Source organism: Lytechinus pictus, chromosome 4 (assembly GCF_037042905.1).
Source record: "Lytechinus pictus isolate F3 Inbred chromosome 4, Lp3.0, whole genome shotgun sequence".
Lineage (NCBI taxonomy): Eukaryota > Metazoa > Echinodermata > Echinoidea > Temnopleuroida > Toxopneustidae > Lytechinus > Lytechinus pictus.
Window position 1 is genome coordinate 26,657,987 of NC_087248.1, and position 18,521 is coordinate 26,676,507.

Sequence of the window (18,521 nt, forward strand, 5' to 3'; positions counted from 1 at the left end):
AAGAAAAAGTTTATGAGTACACTACCCCCCCACTCCCCCCCCTCGCGAAAAAAACCTGCGAACTGCCATGTTAAAGGCATACTTTTTTGTGAGAATTCACATACTTTAATCGTAAAGAAGGAAAGAAAGAATGTCATGTATGAAGATATGATCATACTCTGTAGGCTGATGTGTATTACTTGTTTGATTACCTTCCTAGCTATTGCAGATTAATAATGACATTAAATCATGTGTATACAAGTCAACAGAATCTACATATTTGTTTTCTATATCGCTGTGTTTCAAACTGATGTGAGTTCACAATAGGTGGCGGAAGCGAGGGGACCTGTCCCCCCCCTAAATTTGAGGTGGGGGGACGATCCCCCCTAAATTTATAGTTGATAACCTTTTTTTTTTTTTTTTGCTAGTCAATTTTGTTTCCTGCGTGGTCCCCCCTAAAATTTTGGTTGATAACCTTCTTTTTTTTTTCTTTTTTTTTTGCTTGTCAAAATATTTTGGTGGTCCCCCTCTAAATTTTTTGGCTTCCGCCGCCAATGGAGTTCACCCATTTCTTCAAAGGAATAAAACTGCTCTACGAGAGAGAAAGGGAGAGTATGTTTGGTGGTAACTTTGTTTTTTACGTGATCATGATTTAAAGTAACTGTAGGACAGTAGGCTTTGGAACTCTCCTGGGAATAATACCTCGGTCACAAACCTACGGTGGCTGTACGGCGAGTCGAAAACAGCCATTCATTTTTATTCAAACCACATTATGTAGCTGGTACAAAAAAAATGTTAAAACGTTTGTTTTCGACTCGCCGTACGACCGCCGTATGGCAAATGTGACTGAGGTATTAGTACTGTATGATAACAGAAAAATCAAAGAAGCAAATCAATGAAATTTTTAGAAAAATTTAAGAAATGTAAGAAAATTTATAAACAATAATGTTGGGATCACTAATGATGTGGATTTCTTCCCATTGGCAATGAGACAAACATTGTGTGATATATTTTTAGAACTCTCCAATATACTTTTCACAGTTTTTAAAATTTATTTATTTTGATTTGTTTACCCAGGGTAACCCCATGAGAGGACTAAGCACTGTTTTCTTTGGGGGCCCTGCATACAAGTAACAAATACCTACATAATTATAATAAATACAAACAATGAAAAAGTAAACAAGAAAGAAAATTCGTTCAAAGAGAATATCACCCTGCAGGACAGAAATACATGTGTGTATGTAGAACAAAATTAGTCAATATACATAATAATTGTCTATTTATATATCCATATCGATTTTTTTTTTTGTTGCTTTCTTTTATTGGAGGACAAGTAATAAAGGTTTAATGAAATATATAATGGACAAAAAGTTTGTACTATCATTAGAATGAACACAGACGAATATGTTTTGGGGTATATTTTCATTGTACAAAGGGGGAGATCAGGGACATGGCCATGCATGGAGGATTAATCTATTGTTACTGGGGGTGCTGAGAATGATCGTCACAGCACCCCCAGTATTAAACAATAGATCCTCCGCGCGGCCATGCAGGTCCAATATTGGTTGCATATAAAGGAGCTAGGATCTCCACCAACTGAGCATCCCTGAGAGATGGGGAGTGAGAGGAGAAGGGGGGGGGGGGAATTTCATCGTAAACAAATGAATGTCTTTTATGATTGCCATAACAGTATGCAATGATCATCAGCAAAGCTAGTGTTGACGACCCTGGTTGATGTTAATGTATTTTTTTTTTCTAGAGAGGTCGGTTTGATGGATAGTATCTTACCCCCAAGAAGTGCTCAGTAAAATTCATGTTTTAAGGTCTAAATATATTCATATATTATACAAAACAAAACAAATCATGCGGTAAGCCTATACATACATTTTGTTACATTATGTACACATCGCGCTTGATTGATTGTGTGGGGAAATTACCGGTAATTGCGCAAGCACGGATAATTTCAAGACACCATAGTGGTTCAACTCGATGACAGGTGAGTAACTCCCTCCCTTTGAAAATGTTTCTAGTTTGATCTTTTTCAAGGTAATTTTCTTATAACTTCATGTATTTATAGCTTATTAGACTCTTTATTCTCTTGATATTTTCGAATCAATTTTCGTTGATAACCTTCGCAGAACCTGTCCGTCGTTTTGTTGCTTCGTGTGGCGAGTCTTTGCTGCTGGCCGCGCGAACTAATGAGCGGAAACTCGATTGGTTATTCGCCGGGCCTGACGGGCTAGGTAAACTACGACGTCAAGCCTCGATTATTAAGGCTCGAATCTAGACAGCTGGCAGCCGTCTGTTTCGAGGAGTTTTAATTTTTTTAAATTTCTCCTCATACACAGACGGCTCACTATCGTGCAGCCAAGAATTGTGCCAAAATAAAGATTATATTCTGTTTTGGCCTGAAAGTGAAATGCACCAAAATGCACTTAAAAGTTAAATCTGTAAATAAAGTTTTAAACGGGTAGGCCTAGGCCTAAACCTAAATATAATAAAAAATACAAATTACAACAAGGCCAAGGGCAGTAGAGCCAGAGGCGCCGGTCCAAAAATTGGGATTGTCCCAAAAAACAAGGATATCCTCAGTCATAAACCAGGAGAAATCATGTCTTGATAAATTGAGATTGTCCTTGTTTATGGGGACAGTTTTTTTTCACTTACCCCTGCAAGACATAGACGGCAATTACGGGGATTGAGAGTGCTATTCATTCATTTGTTCATCCATCCATTCATCCATCTATTTATTCATTCATTCGATCAATAAAGATTCATTGGCCCATACGGCCTTTTTGCGTCCAAGTTAAAAACACGTTTTTCATTCATTCATTTGTTTGTTCGTTCGTTCATTATAATAAGTTCATTTAGTTCATAAGTTCATTTTATTTGTCTTCCAACTTTGAGTTTGAATACATAACAAACATATAAGTGTGTATGAAACAATGAGCAGAGTACATGATAAAACATACAGGTATATATAAAACAGAGTATGCAAAAAAACATTGTTTTTAAATGCATTATACAGCTTAAGACAGAAAAGAAATAATTTTAAAGGAATTAAGACGAGGAGACCTAAGTGAAGCAATGCTTGTAAATCAACGTTCTCGCCAGGTTCAGTTTCACGGTTGTCGGAGCGAAGCTCCGACGTGCCGCGCAGCGGCCTCGATGCGTGCGAAGCACGCATAGGGGGGTGGGTGCGGGAGGGGGGATGTGCCCCCCTCCCGCGCGAAGCGCGGTTAGCTTTTGACATTATCCGTATCGAAGAGCTTATATTGCAGCTAAATGCATCACATTAACCACTTTGCTGCGGCGGATAAATGATTTTTTTCGGCGGAGCGCGGTTAGCTTTTGACATTATCCGTATCGAAGAGCTTATATTGCAGCTAAATGCATCACATTAACCACTTTGCTGCGGCGGATAAATGATTTTTTTCGGCGGCTTCGGCATTGAATTCTATCAGCTAATTACACACAGGTCACAGCGCAATGTTGAACTGACAAACGAGCCGAGATTCTCGGCGAGTGGCGAGAGTTCGTGCCCCAACGTCTACCGAGCCTTGCCGTGGAATCCTGACCATGTGGCCGTCTATTCGATTGCGTTGGTGGAATATTTGTCAATTATTAAAATTGTAGGCTTATTACTGTTCCATGTCTCGTAATCTGCATCAATGAAGAATTAAAAAGTTATTCCTTGTTTGTAACCTTGTCCGTATTAGATGTACATTTATCTCTCTAGTACTAAGTTAGTAGTAGCCCCTTTCCTTGCAAACCGCACAAGAACCCTGCCGTTATCGTCAAAGACTTAGTGATAATCCTTCGATCGATCAAAAGGCGCAGCTAGCGCACAGGCGAAGGCTTCAAGATCTTTTTCATTAGCTATTATTTTGCGTCTTTCGATTCAACTTTACAGTTGGATTGGACGCAGTTAATTTATAACAAATGGAATAATTATATGTATTACGAAATCGCATTTTAATGATATCACTCGTTATTAAAAGAAAATGGGAAATTCAAGAATCTACACCTTTGGTTTTCATGTTAAAACTGAGGAAGAAAGACTGAAAGAGAGTGAGAGCAAGAGAGACACTGAAAGGTCCGAACTTGATTAAAATGAGATCAACTTGATACTCACTCTGTCATGGGTCTTTCATAATCACAAAACACGATGCATACTCATTTATTTTATGGGAAAGACTTACTGAATCGTATTTTTTGTCAAACATCTAGGTCTAACTTTTAACAAGAATACAAATCACAATTTGAGAAAAAGTAACGACTAAATATGACCATAAATAGGTCTATGATATGACATAATCATGATCGAATACACCTCTCTTTTCCAAGTACCGCTGTTCATTCTGTGTGTCCTAAAAAGGCACTGACTGACAATAAATCCCTTATTCCCAAGGGCCTCATGAGCTTGACCACAGCCAAGGATTTTCACTGCGTAATCATGATTCGGATCATTCAATTAAGTAGGGCACGCGCCTTTGTTTACAAAACATGCCAAACATGATGCTTGTCTGCAAGTCTGCATATTCAGACTCTATTTTGCTTTGAATTTTCTCTAAATCCGCGATTACAAGTTTTCTCAGGTTCTCATCTTTGAATCGAATCATTAGCGATATGTTGATTTAGATATACAAGTAAATTCAATATTACAGTTACAGGTTATTGATTAACAGTACAGTGCAGCCGAATTGAAGATTAAAATTAAAGCAATTGCAAGTGTGCGTTATAGAGAAAGACTAATCACCAATTGAACGTGGTTACCAACCAAGGAAAGAAGAAGTGGTCCGATTTCTCCCCACGTGGACATCGTGGCAAATCCACATTCATGGCGAGTCGGCCCTTAGTTACGATGCCGGTGGCGCATGGATGGTCAGTACCTATTCATACTTATTATCATCAACGGACCCATTTATCCCTATTTATTGACATGTTCATGATGTGATTCTATTTTGTATTTCTATTTTGTGGTAGTGCGGTATTTCTCATCGAAATCATCTTCAGGATTATATTACCGACCAAGGCAATGTATTTCATCGAACGAGCGAATTTCGAGAAATTGCATTCTAACAACATTCCCTATTATGCGCGGGAATATGTCCTTAGAGAAGGGTAGGGGTTGCCTTCTGATTTTCCGAGTGAAAATTGGGAAGGAGGGAGAAAGAGAAAGAATTGTAAGAAAAGTAGGAAAAACAGGAGAGGTTCGGGCGGGTCGTATTATTCTGATATCTCTATAATTCACAAAATACATTACAGAAAATCACATTGTCTTACGGCTATTGCCCCCTCCGCATTTCAAGTCAAATATCCTGGCACTCAATGCTCCTGCCCTGCCCCATTGAATTTCAATCAGAATATGGCAAAAACGGGAATTTATCTTTTTTTTCTCAGAGTGATAAAACGGCTTATTATTGATTTTGTATTTGTTGTTTTTTTAACTGCAACTTTCGAGGATTTAATATTAACCAAGAACGACTGGTTTAATAATAGTGTCCATCTGAAAACTAGATAAAGACTCAAGCATTGTTTTGGCAGATGATGACATATCCCCACTTGTTCTTATGTATTTTATTAAGGCGGCAATTGCCCTCACGAATACAATTTTTGAGCGAAGAGGAGAGAGGCCACTGCCGCCAAACACGAAGTCTCGTTAGAAAAAAAAGAAAAGGGGGAGAGACGGAGAGATATCCGCTCTGGGCGATATGCATGCAGCGCATGCTGCACAGTCATGACAGTGGGCCTTTCGAGCGAGTTGCACGCACGCTAAATAGTAAGGGCACTGATCGAGCGAAAAGCCAGTGAATGGAGAGAAGACGGAATTTAGGAGGGTTCTCTGCTCGAAACCGAAGCAGACTCAGTGGCGAGGCTCAAATTTCTGACAAGTATGTCTTAAAAACAAAACTTTCATGATGAATCTCGTTCATTTCAAAACTTAGTAATGACAATATCTAGCGTGTTTCACGGTTGTCGGTCAGGGTTGTCGGGGACATTCACGGTTGTCGGCCAAGGCTCACAAAACTTTCACGGTTGTCGGCGGCCGACAAAGGTGACGCGTGTTGGCGAGAACGTTGTTGTAAATTAAGGTTCCTCATTATGAATTCAAAGAACATTGGATAAACAACAAAGAAATGGCAATATAATATAATATGATAACTAAAGAGAGCTCGAGAGAGGAGGGGAGAGAAGAGGGACACATTTATGTACAAAAGGGACAAAAAAGGGGACATGAGGACAGAGACCAGCCAGGCCCGGGAAAGGGGGGGATGTTAAGTATTGATAATTTAGCATTAACTGATAAATAACACATTCATTCATTCATTCAACTTTCAAGATTCTTTTATTTCTTTCCTTTTTCTTTTCTTCATTTCCTTTTTTCTTTTTTTTCTTTCCTTGTAATACTAAGTAATACGCCTCTCCTAGACGGGACGTACAGTATTATGGTATCACGCTCGTTGTCCGTCCGTCCGTTAACTTTTCCTTGTAAACGCAATAACTTCAGTTTGAATTAATCTAGGCTCATATGATTTAGTGTATGATACTAGCATGGATCCCAGGAAGCTTATTGATGTTGAGGTCAAAAGGTCAAGGTCAAAGTGACATATTTTCATCTTACCCTTCTGCAGTCCTTGTAAACGCTGTAACTTCAGTTTAACTTAAAGGGGAATCCAGCCCTGGTCATAATGTGTTGTGTTTGAAAGGAGAAAAATAAATAAAACAGAATGGTGAAAGTTTGAAAGAAATCGGACAAGCAATAAAGCTATGGCTGTTTTAAAATTGAGATCTCTAAGACTATGTAGATTTCAAATTGGCAACTGGGTAAGTAAATTATGATAAGAGGCAAGGACAACTTTCCCATAGGCCATGTACTTTATTATCAATGATTTGTGGTTTTCTCCCAAGTACCCATTCCCCTGGGGCTGTAATCTAAATGAAGCCTAGGTAGTATATTGTTTTATGTCCTCATTAAAGAAAAATGTAATTTGAAGTAAAACATTTGAAAAAAATGTTATTTTAGTCATTTTATGTATTGGGGTACATGGAAGAGTAGTCCTTGCCTTACATCACTTTGACATCACATTTGTTGCCAATTTGAAATCTCCATAGGTATGATTACCAATATTCACAACTTTTAAGAATTCATAACTTTCTTATCGTTTGTCCGATATTGTTCAAACTTTCACCTATCAACTTGTCTGATTTTCTTTTTTCCTCTAAAAGCAAGTTTTTATTTGGGTTGGATTCCCCTTTAACCTAGGCTCATATAATTTGGTGTGTTTGATACTAGCATGGATCCCAGGAAGCCTTTCGATTTTGAGGTCGAAAAGTCAAAGGTCAAGGTCACACTGATATGTTTTCCTCTTGCCCTTCTGCAGTCCTTGTAAACCCGATAACTTCAGTTTAACTTAACCTAGGCTCATATAATTTTGTGTGTATGATACTAGCATGGATCCCAGGAAGCCTCTTGACAAATTGAGGTCAAAAGGTCAAAGGACAAGGTCACACTGACATGTTTTCATCTCTCCCTTCTGCAGTCCTTGTAAACGCGATAACTTCAGTTTACCTTAACCTTTAACCTCATATGATTTGGTGTGTATGATACTAGCATAGATATCAGCAATTCTATTGATTTTCAGGTCAGAAGGTCAAAGGTGAACTCGCATTTTCCACTTTTCGTGCTTGACCAATACCTCCATTTTCCGCATTACAGGTGGGCGTATTATGTGTTCGTCTTGGCAACAATCTTGTTTTCATAACTTGTCGCTGCTAAAAAGTAATTTCCAAAGTGAGAGTTGATAATCTGTAGGCCTTCAAATTAGAACAGTTCCCCCTCTCTGGCTTATGCAACTTTTTTGGAAAGTCGACAAAAACTTGATTTGAATAAAAAGAAAAAAATTCAACAAGCATAACACTGAAAATTTCAGCAAAATCGGATGTAAAATAAGAAAGTTATGATATATTAAAGTTTCGCTTCATTTGACAAAACAGTTATATGCACATCTCGGTCGGTATGCAAATGAGGGAACTGATGACATCACTCACTCACTATTTCTTTTGTATTTTATTATATGAAATATTTTGATTTTCTCGTCATTGTCATGTGAAATGAAGTTTCATTCCTCCCTGAACACGTGGAATTCCATTATTTTAACATTTTGTGGTTCAGGCAAGAAGGTCCTAATTGTCAAATTCGTAAAAATTGAAAAATTGTATAATTCAAACAATAAAAAACAAAATAAATAGTGAGTGAGTGACATCATCGACTCTCTCATTTGGATGTAACTGGCTCGTTCATATAACTATTTTGTTAAAAATAAGCGAAACTTTGAAATGTCATAACTTTCTTATTTTACATCCGATTTTGATGAAATTTTCAGCATTGTGCTTGTCTGATTTTTGTCTATTGATTCAAATCAACATTTTTCTGAGGTGGACTTGACCTTTAAGCAGGAAACCTGCTATAAAGATGCTATGCGCCTTGTCACGGCAGCGTTCGTGCATGGTTCCCCCATTTTATTGTCTATTATGAATCACGAGGATTGGTGATAAAAAAGCCACTTGTAGGATTCCTGCTGAAAGATGCAGCTTCGATTCTTGACAAGATGCCGCGTACGAAATGGGCAATGTTTCTTATTATTGCACTTACAGGTACTCGACACTCCATTGGCACAACATGATGCCGTAGATACTCATCACCTTGCCAAGGTTTGCTGACACGATGAAGTCACTACCCAGACTGACGAAAGCTGTGAGAGTGTTTGCCTCTGTGACTGCTGGTGACGAAACTCCAGATGGAGGGGAGATTAGTCTTGCACAGAAACGCATTTATCAATCACGTCGGAAAACAAAGCAAGGTATGAGCTGTGATTTTTTAAAAGAAATACATATACATAGAAAAGAAATGTATTTAAACGGTTTATTTCAACAAGGGTATCTACTGTGGCTGAAAAGCCGATTGCATTACCCTTTACAGAAATTTACATAAAAATACATTCAACATCCAATCAAAAAGCTCAATTTACACAAATTCTACATCATAAGAAACATCAAAACATACATAGGAAGGTTGTTCATCGAGTTGGGGACGCATGTATTAAATTATGACATGCATCCCCATCATGATAAACCAAAATTGAAAATACATGCGGCCAAATAACTTAAAAACAATGAGTTCTGACTAAACCAAAAAGCAGCATGGAAGGGAGGGAAGAAAAGAAAAAGAAAAAAATACAAGAGAGTAGGTGGTGAAAATAGGCGTATACCTTATGGACAGCTTCAAAATAGTTTTGAGTCATGTTTCATAAATGTAGCTCAATCCTTATTTTGTAAAGACCTGTATTTCTATTTATAGTATTGAGTAAACATCTGTTGGAAAGTAAAGTGTTATTGTGTGATGTTGTCGAGAATTGGTTTTATATTTTATCATTTTTTTTACTTTATCAATACCAGACCGAGGCCCCGTAATCTAAAGGTTAGCAATAAATCGCTAAAAGAGAAATGGCCTATCAAGACCAATGTTGCATGCGCATTTTGCTTAGTAGACTGACTAGGAACCAATCAGAATCATTCTTTCATATACATGTAATCCTGCCAACTGTCCAAATTTTCAACTTTTAAAATAGACGAAAATCTTGACGTCCAGATTTCTGAAATTTTGTGTAAAAAAAAAATTATGGGGGAAAAATGATAAAAATGCACAAGCCCACTTTCATTATCAATACAATATGTTTCAAAAGATTTGGCTACCATCATTACAGAAAGTTTGGAAATTGTGTTTCCTTGGCACCTACAAGTTGCTAAAATCTAGGATCTTTAGGGGACAAGCAGGTCCTGCGCTTTGATCCCGCCAGGGGTCCAGGCAGCTCCCTGCATCGCTGGCCATTAATTGTCCAGATTTTGCATTCAAAATGTTGGCAGGCTTGATTTGATTTTAATTTGTTTAAAAATAAATCTTCTTTTAAATTTTGTATGATTATGTTTACAGGTTTGACTTGGATAGAGTTTGGTGAAGCGATTATAAATCATACCTCAGCAAGCAGAAGTGAGGTCAGAGGAACATTGCGAAATATCATCCATCTTGCAAGGAGTTTTGGTAATATGATTAAAAAAAAATTAATTCATGTTCAAGCAAAACAGTACTTATGGCCCCCAAAATGCTAGTAAGAGCCCTGAAAAACTACATTGCATAAATCATTAACATTGGGTTAGCTTAAATAACATTTTAATGAATGGGGAAAGCAAATTGCCCCAAGTCCCCTTGTAATTTTTCCCCTGATGTTGTATTAGATACAGAATGAATGAACAGAAAAAATACCATCAAGTGTTTGTTGGAAATTGAGTATTTGCTCAGTCATTTGGCAAAATTGTATGTAGCATGTCATTCATCCGCCAGACAGGAACTTTTTTTTCCTACTCTATCATGTGCTTGATTCTCAATTTCTTCATTCTACAAAATCATTATTCTGTTCTCAAACTTATCTTTTTTCAGTGATTTTCCATTCTCTCAAAATGATGTAACATCTTTCCTCCGTCCACATGAGATTTGCCTATGAATTGTTGTATTTGTGAATGGATAATCCATAGTCGTACTGAAACATGGTGGCAGGCTGAGGTGTTCTCATTACTGAGTAATGCTTTATTAATAGCTGTGACTCTGAAATTATTAACATAAACTCAGTATTAATACAGTTTTCTCAAAAGCATGGAGCAAAATGTCTAAACCAGGGATTCTCAAATGGTGGCGCGTGCGCCACTTGTGGCGCACCGAGCCTTGCGAGTGGCGCTTGGGAGCTGTTATCAAAAATAGTAAAAATAAAGAAACATTGGGGAGAAAAAAATGTATCTACCAGTAACCTGGAATGAGGATTTGGTGATCACTTTGATACAAAGAAAAAACAAAAACTCTTTACTTGACACTTAATTGCTAATTTATATCCTCATTTTTTTCAAATTTAGCACTCGATAACCCGGCCTATTATGGAGGATCGATGGTGTTCTCCTTTTTATTCATTCTATGCTGTACAAATTTTATATGCCATGCAGGTGATCTGAAAACCCCGTTTGTAGGTTTTCTATTTCAACGGCGAGAAATTCCAGAGTATACGTTTTGGTTAAGAGTTAAACATCAAATAATGTTATATTCAAAGAACATCCTGATCATGAAAGATTATGAATTTGAGACATAACAAGCAGAAACTTTGTTTCCGGAGCCGATGTTTTGCTCTCCTAAAGCGCCTTGAGCATTTAATCAAAATGGAAAAGACGCTATATAAATCCTATGTATTATTATTATTATTATTATTAAAATCCGAAGTTGTAAAAGTGAAATACATGTATGCTCAGATGTATTGCCTGCCGTGATTGCCTGCATGCACACGAATGATACTGCACGTGAGTTGTAGAGAGAGAGGGGCAGTTTGGAGCGCTAGTGCAGTGCAACGCCTAATTCCCAGCCCTTGCAAATCGGGGAATGTAACTTCAGCCACTGGCGTACAGATGGGGGTGGGGATTGGGGGGCCAAATGTTTCACGGCCAAGAAAAAAAGGAGAAAAGGAAAGGGAAAGAGTGGAATATTGTATTATTATCTTGATATGTCAAAATATAGATTTTATATTGAAAAGTTCAATAGTTTTGCTTCAGCTGCCATATCTAGCCCCTCATTTTTTTACTCATTATGCCACTTGCTTCAGCCAATAGATCTGGTGCAGAACAGTCTGAACTAGTGGTATAATCAGTATGTTGTGAAAAAGTCACTGGTCATTTCTCTTTTAATATTAATATTGTGTAGCTTGTTGGCATTTGTATTTCTTCCGTTGATATTAATTAGAGCCCATCTGGGCAATTCAAAAGGCCTCATATTCCAAAAATTCTGGGGGGCTCTGCCCCTTAGACCCCCACCAGGGACCTCTGGACCCCTCCGCTGATACATTGCTGGATTGCGTAATGGATAGTGGAGCATTACAGATTCTCGACAAGAAATGTGGCGCTTTCAAAAAAGTAATTGAGAATGGCTGGTCTAAACCTTACACAAACATGAATTGACAGGCGAGGATTGTGATCCTTCACTGCCACTTGTTTTCTAGATTTTATTGCGAAAGTTTACTAAAAAATGATAATTATTACTAAAAAGATATCTTCTCTCTGTGATGTTTATTTAATTTTTGAACAAACCATTTTTTGATCTTTGCAAGATGAAGCCTTGTGATCAAACGGTTGAGTTGACACACTTCGGCAAGAAATTTATCCACATTGTGCTGCACTCAACCCAGGTGAGGTGAATGGGTACCTGGCAGGAATTTATTCCTTGAAATGCGTGTGCGCTATAATCTTAGTAATTACGGCTGCCAAGCTACAGCTGGGGTAATAATATCCAAGTCCTTTGGAAGCGCATAGAGACATTATTCATAATCGTGATATGCGCTATACAAGAACTGTTTATTATTATTATTATTATTATAGAGCAAAAAATTTTCTCTCAGAAGTTCTAACGGCAATTTGTTATAAATCTTGCGTCTTTTCATTCTTTATCCCTGATTTTTCTTCTCCAGCTGGAGCTGATGCGAGTCCTGAGGAAGTGTCAGAGACAGCAGTGTGCTTCTGTGAAGTTCTCTATGAGTCGGAGTCGCTAGGCCAGCTGGAAATTCAGGCAGTGCGCTCCAAAATAGGCCCATGCCAGCGAGATCTCCTGTTGAAGATCCAACGGGAGGTCCAAACCCTGGTTTCCCCTGTTCCAGGAGACGTTCTCATCTCTCTGTTCAGCCCCGCTTCGTCCGACACGGACGAAAAGGCCAAGGAGTTTGGTCACAGCTATGCGTTCTCGTTTGACGAGAGAGCCATAGACACGGATAACTTCTTGAGCACCGAAACCGAGACCAGTCCCGCGTCCCCAGCCCTGAACCTCCAGTTCAACCTGAACAATGCTGCCGTGTCCCGTGCCGCTAGTGAACCCACTCCCAAGGATGGGGGTGCGACCAAAGCTGCGCAGCCTGATGCCCAGATGGAGTGGCTTGAGAAGGAGGTGAAGAAGTCCGTAGGAAGCGGAGGTCATAACGCAATGGGTCTGACTGTGGATGCATTGTGTAGCAAGCTTCTGGTGGAATTGACCTCTGGCAAGTCCAACGATGAACTCCAGACAGATGTGAGTGCACACAGCATTTGCTCTCAATCATAAAAAAAGTTACAATTTTTCTGTTTCGAAGACTCTTTATTACATTCTCAACAAATTAAATTCAAAGATTAAAAAATTCAAATTGTATCAGGCTTAGTAATACAAGTAATCCACTGTATTATTTTTTTATTTATTTATGTGTATTTCCTTGTTTTTTCAAGGCCTTATTTTCTTCTTTTTTCTGAATTGCATTTCATTATGAGCAGTATAATTCTACTTATTTCAATTGTCAAATTAGAAATAGTAGCATCTTTGTGAATTTTAGCTGAAAACACATTTGCATGATTTTATACATCAAATCATATTTTTTAAAGCAATTCACACTCCATCATGCAGGTACAAATTTCTGCGTACCGTTTGTGCGCCCATCACAATTTCCTTTCAGAGATGCATGGGATTCATAACAATGAAGAATGCTTCCGTGAGAGCTTGTGTTACATACTATGTATATGTTACTACAGAAATGTCAAGGGGAAGGGGGGGGGGGAGACACGACCCTGAACTAATGCCTCTTTTTTCTTCCCTTTCAGTTGTTCGACCTGTTAGGGTTTGATTGTTTTGAGCTCATTCAGCAACTTCTTGCCAAAAGGACAGACATCGTTGCAGCAGCCACGCAGGCTAGCATGGCCAGAATAGCTGCAGGTACGGGTGGTATTTATATCATTGCAGAACCCAAGAACCGTTCTAAGCAAAATAGAACATGCATAGTAGCTCATGAGCTTTTTCAAATCTTTTTATATTACCCAGTTAAGTTGAAATAACTGTAGCATGGCCATGATTTCATTGCGACGATTTGTTGTGCATGTACTGACTATTTTAGTGACTCACAGGATATATTTTGGAGCAAATATATATGTATATATAAATACACTACTCAAAAAAAGTTAAGGACCACTTTTTAATGTGTGTATACAATTTTCAAACCGGGTGTTGTATTTCTAGAAATACCCGAATATGGCTGTCTTGAATCTCCTCAAACACCCTGTAACAATTTCACACATGGGTGGTTTCAGTTGTTGCATGATGTCTCTCGCATTATTGCATATCCTGAAAAGTGGGCCCATTGTGAAGTGGTACAAATGTGGATTCAAATGCATTTTCTGTCTTTAGTCTCTACAATCAACAAATTGCTGACAACAGCAATGCCAAGATACAGCTGTCCAGGATGCCATCAAACACAATGAAATCAATTTCACACATGCAGTTCTTTCATGTCTCTTGCATCATTGCAATGTGCCCGTACAAAAGTGGCTTCCAAAGCATTTTCTGTCTTTAGTCTCTACAATCAACAACTTGCTGACAATAGCAATGCCAAGATACAGCTGTCCAGAATGCCATCAAACACAATGACATCAATTTCACACATGCAGTTCTTTCATGATGTCTCTGGCATCATTGCAGTGGGCCATAAGACAAGTGTCTTCCAAAGCATTTTCCGTCTTTAGTCTGTACAATCAACAACTTGCCTACAACAGCAATGCCAAGACACCACCTAAGTGAAACAGATGTAGCCAGAGACCTAGGGATGCTGGAAGCTGGCCTCAGTCAGCGAAGAGTAGCCAGAATGATGGGCGTGTCACACAGTGTCATTAGCAGAGCAAATCAAAGACACCGAGAGACAGGGCTATACTCCGAGAGACCCCGCAGTGGCCGACCAGTTTCGACAACCCCTAGAGATGATCGCTACTTGACGAATCTCAGCCTCCGCAACCGCTTTCACAGTGCACGCCGCCTCAACAATGACTTCGCTGCAGCAACTGGAGTGATTGTTTCCACTCAAACAATCCGTAACCGACTTCACAGAGCCAATATGCATGCCAGACGGCCAGCTCAGTGTGTCCCACTCACCCCTGCTCACAGAAGAATTCGTCTCAACTGGGCCCGGGAGCATGTCAGATGGACCAGACAGCAATGGCGTAGAGTTCTGTTCACAGATGAGAGCAGATTTTCCCTTGACCACAATGATGGACGTTCGAGAGTCTGGAGGCGACCAGGAGAGAGATTTGCAGACCCCTGTATTGCAGAACATGACCGTTATGGGGGAGGCAGCGTCATGGTGTGGGGAGGCATCACCTACGCCAACCGTACTCGTCTCTACGTGGTCCCAGGGGGAGCAATGACAGGAGTGAGGTACAGGGATGAGGTCCTTGAACCTATAGTGGTGCCATTTGCAGAAAATGTGGGACAAAACATCATTTTCATGGATGACAATGCCCGTGCCCACCGAGCTAGGGTGGTGACCGAGTTCCTTGAGGGCCAGGGGATTGAGCGTATGGAGTGGCCAGCGAGGTCCCCGGACTTAAACCCGATAGAGCACGTCTGGGACATGATGGGGAGGAGTCTCGAGCAGCTCGAAGCCCATCCACTTGGACTGCAGCAGCTGGGTGTGGCTCTGGAGGCTGCATGGGATGCACTGGACGTCAGAGACATCAATCGCCTCATCAGCTCCATGAGACAGCGCTGTGAAGCCGTTATTGCTGCAGGAGGTGGTCACACTCGTTACTGAACTGCCTGAAAGACACTCAGACATTCGTTTTTACCACTTCATGTCGGTAGCTGATACCCCTCGGGGCCCACTTTTCAGGATGTGCAGTGATGCGAGAGACATTGTGCAACAACTGAAACCACCCATGCGTGAAATTGATTACAGCGTGTTTAAGGACATTTAGGACAGTTGTACTGAGGTATTTCCAGAAATAAAACACCTTGTATAAAATCTTTATGTACGTTTTAAAAAGTGGTCCTTAACTTTTTTTGAGTAGTGTATATACATGTATGTGGGTGCGTCGTGGTCTAGTGGTTCTGACTCTCGCCTATCAAACAGAGGGTCATGTGTTTGAATCGTAGCCATGGCATATTTTCCTTCAGCAAGAAATTTATCCACACTGTGCTGCACTCGACCCAGGTGAGGTGAATGGGTACCCTGCAGGAGTAATTCCTTGCATGCAATGAGCACCGGTGATGGTAGCTCGAGCTAAAGCCGGGGTAATAATAGCAAGCGCTTTGTATCCTCAGGCAAAAAGCGCTGTATAAATCAAGCTGTTATTATTATTATTAACATCTGTGAAATACAATGTAAATAATGGAATGGTTTGTGTATGGCATGATTCATTGAAATAAGTAAGTGATTTTTTTTCTTTGATTATTTAATGAATGAATATGCTTCTTCGATTTTCTACTGTTGGACGTTAATGAATGAATGAATGAATAAATGAATGAATGAATGAAAAAACATTCATGTTTTTATCTTGGATGCAAATAAAAGGCCATATGGACCAATGAATGATACAAAATAAAATAATGATGAATGAATAGATGAATAGATGAATGGATGAAAGAATGAACTCAATAAGAAATTGAACATTTTTGAAATTTCCACTGCTTTTGAATAGAGTGCCATAGAAGGGGCTTAGTAATCATAAACCTTTGTTTGTTTCACCAATCATCTTTCTGTTACAGGGACAAGACTTGGGGAAATGCTCTAACAAAATTGATGAATTAATGAATTGATTGAATGAATGAAGGCATGAATAAACAAATGAATGGATTAATGATTGATGGAATGAAAGAATGAATTAATGAATGGATGGATGGATTGATGGATGAATGAACCAATGAATGAATGAGTGAATGAATGAAAGAATGAATGAATGAATGAAAGAATGAATAAAAAGATCGATTGGAGGGTGGATGAAGGAATGCATTGGAAAATAAATGAAAGAGACACTTCTGCTTTTGCACAGAGAGTCGCAAAGAGAGGCTTAGCAATCAGAAGCCTTCATACGCCACACAGGTCACCGTCCAGTCGGAGAGGGAGAAAGAACTGGAGAAGGCTCTCAGAAAAGAAGAGAAGAAACTTCTAAAGAAAGAAGCCAAAGCTTCTGCAGGAGGGGAAGAAGGAGCAGGGAACGAACAAATCTTGGATCCCCAGTACCTGAAGGCTCAGAGGTACTTCATTTCTTCCTTGAAATATGTTAACACCTGTTGATAACTGATTTCTGTATTTCCCATACACCTTGTACAGGGAACATCCTGTTCCAGCAATTAAGCTCGGTTACTGCATACAGTCTATTTAACTTAATACATGTACTTGGTGTCATTACTGTTTAAAGACACACACATTCTTATAATAAATCAGTTGGAACAATGAAAGATGAATTAGAGGGGATTTACTGAAACTTAAGACAGGCTTTATTATTAGATGGATTATGAGAGGAGTTGTAGCTCATTAGATAAAGCCCCTGGACATGAACCACAAGGTTTGGGGTTCAAACTCCACCGAGTTCCTCTTATCCTTTGGAAAGGTGTTCAACATTTTTTATTCTCCACCAGTAGGAAGGAATTCCTTAGATACTCAAGCACCTGATAACGGTAGTGGTGCTACAGCCGGTGTAATAGTAGGCCTATGCAGCATCACTTAGAAACATTGTTTTAAGTGCTATATAAATGTTGCCTATTTATTATTACTATTATTATTATCATAGTTTTTGTCTCACCTGCATAGCAGTGTGAGACTATAGGCGCCGCTTTTCCGACAGCGGCGGCGGCGTCAACACCAAATCTTAACCAAAGGTTAAGTTTTTGAAATGACAGCATAACTTAGAAAGTATATGGACCTAGTTCATGAAACTTGGCCATAAAGTTAATCAAGTATTACTGAACATCCTGCCTGAGTTTCATGTCACATGACCAAGGTCAAAGGTCATTTAGGGTCAATGAACTTAGACCATGTTGGGGGAATCAACATCAAAATCTTAACCTAAGGTTAAGTTTTTGAAATGTCATCATAACTTAGAAAATATATGGACCTAGTTCATGAAACTTACACATAAGGTTAATCAAGTATCACTGAACATCCTGCGTGAGTTTCACGTCACATGACCAAGGTCAAAGGTCATTTATGGTCAATGAACTTTGGCCGAATTGGGGGTATTTGTTGAATTACCATCATTACTTTGATAGTTTATGGATCTGATTCATGAAACTTAAACATAATAGTAATCAAGTATCACTGAACATCCTGTGCAAGTTTCAGGTCACATGATTAAGGTCAAAGGTCATTTAGGGTCAATGAACTTTGGCCAAATTGGGGGTATTTGTTGAATTACCATCATAACTTTGAAAGTATATTGGTCTAGTTCATTAAACTTGGACATAAGAGTAATCAAGTATCACTTAACATCCTGTGCGAGTTTCAGGTCACATGACCAAGGTCAAAGGTCAATGAACTTTGGCCGAATTGGGGGTATCTGTTGAATTACCATCATAACTTTGAAAGTTTATGGATCTGATTCATGAAACTTGGACATAAGAGTAATCAAGTATCACTGAACATCCTGTGCGAGTTTCAGGTCACATGATCAAT

The 18,521-nt window shown here is 39.1% G+C and overlaps 1 protein-coding gene across 1 annotated transcript in view; it reads left to right on the forward strand.

The window, feature by feature from the left end:
• The first annotated feature begins 1,902 nt into the window (after positions 1-1,902).
• Positions 1,903-18,521, forward strand: part of LOC129258764 (activating signal cointegrator 1 complex subunit 3-like) — a 61,938-nt gene continuing 45,319 nt past the window's right edge. The window contains exons 1-6 of the mRNA XM_064098749.1: positions 1,903-1,975; positions 8,638-8,843; positions 9,974-10,081; positions 12,537-13,126; positions 13,687-13,798; positions 16,900-17,104. Coding sequence (XP_063954819.1) covers positions 8,708-8,843; positions 9,974-10,081; positions 12,537-13,126; positions 13,687-13,798; positions 16,900-17,104 — 1,151 coding nt within the window. The 5' untranslated portion in view covers positions 1,903-1,975; positions 8,638-8,707. The remainder of the gene's footprint in view (positions 1,976-8,637; positions 8,844-9,973; positions 10,082-12,536; positions 13,127-13,686; positions 13,799-16,899; positions 17,105-18,521) is intronic.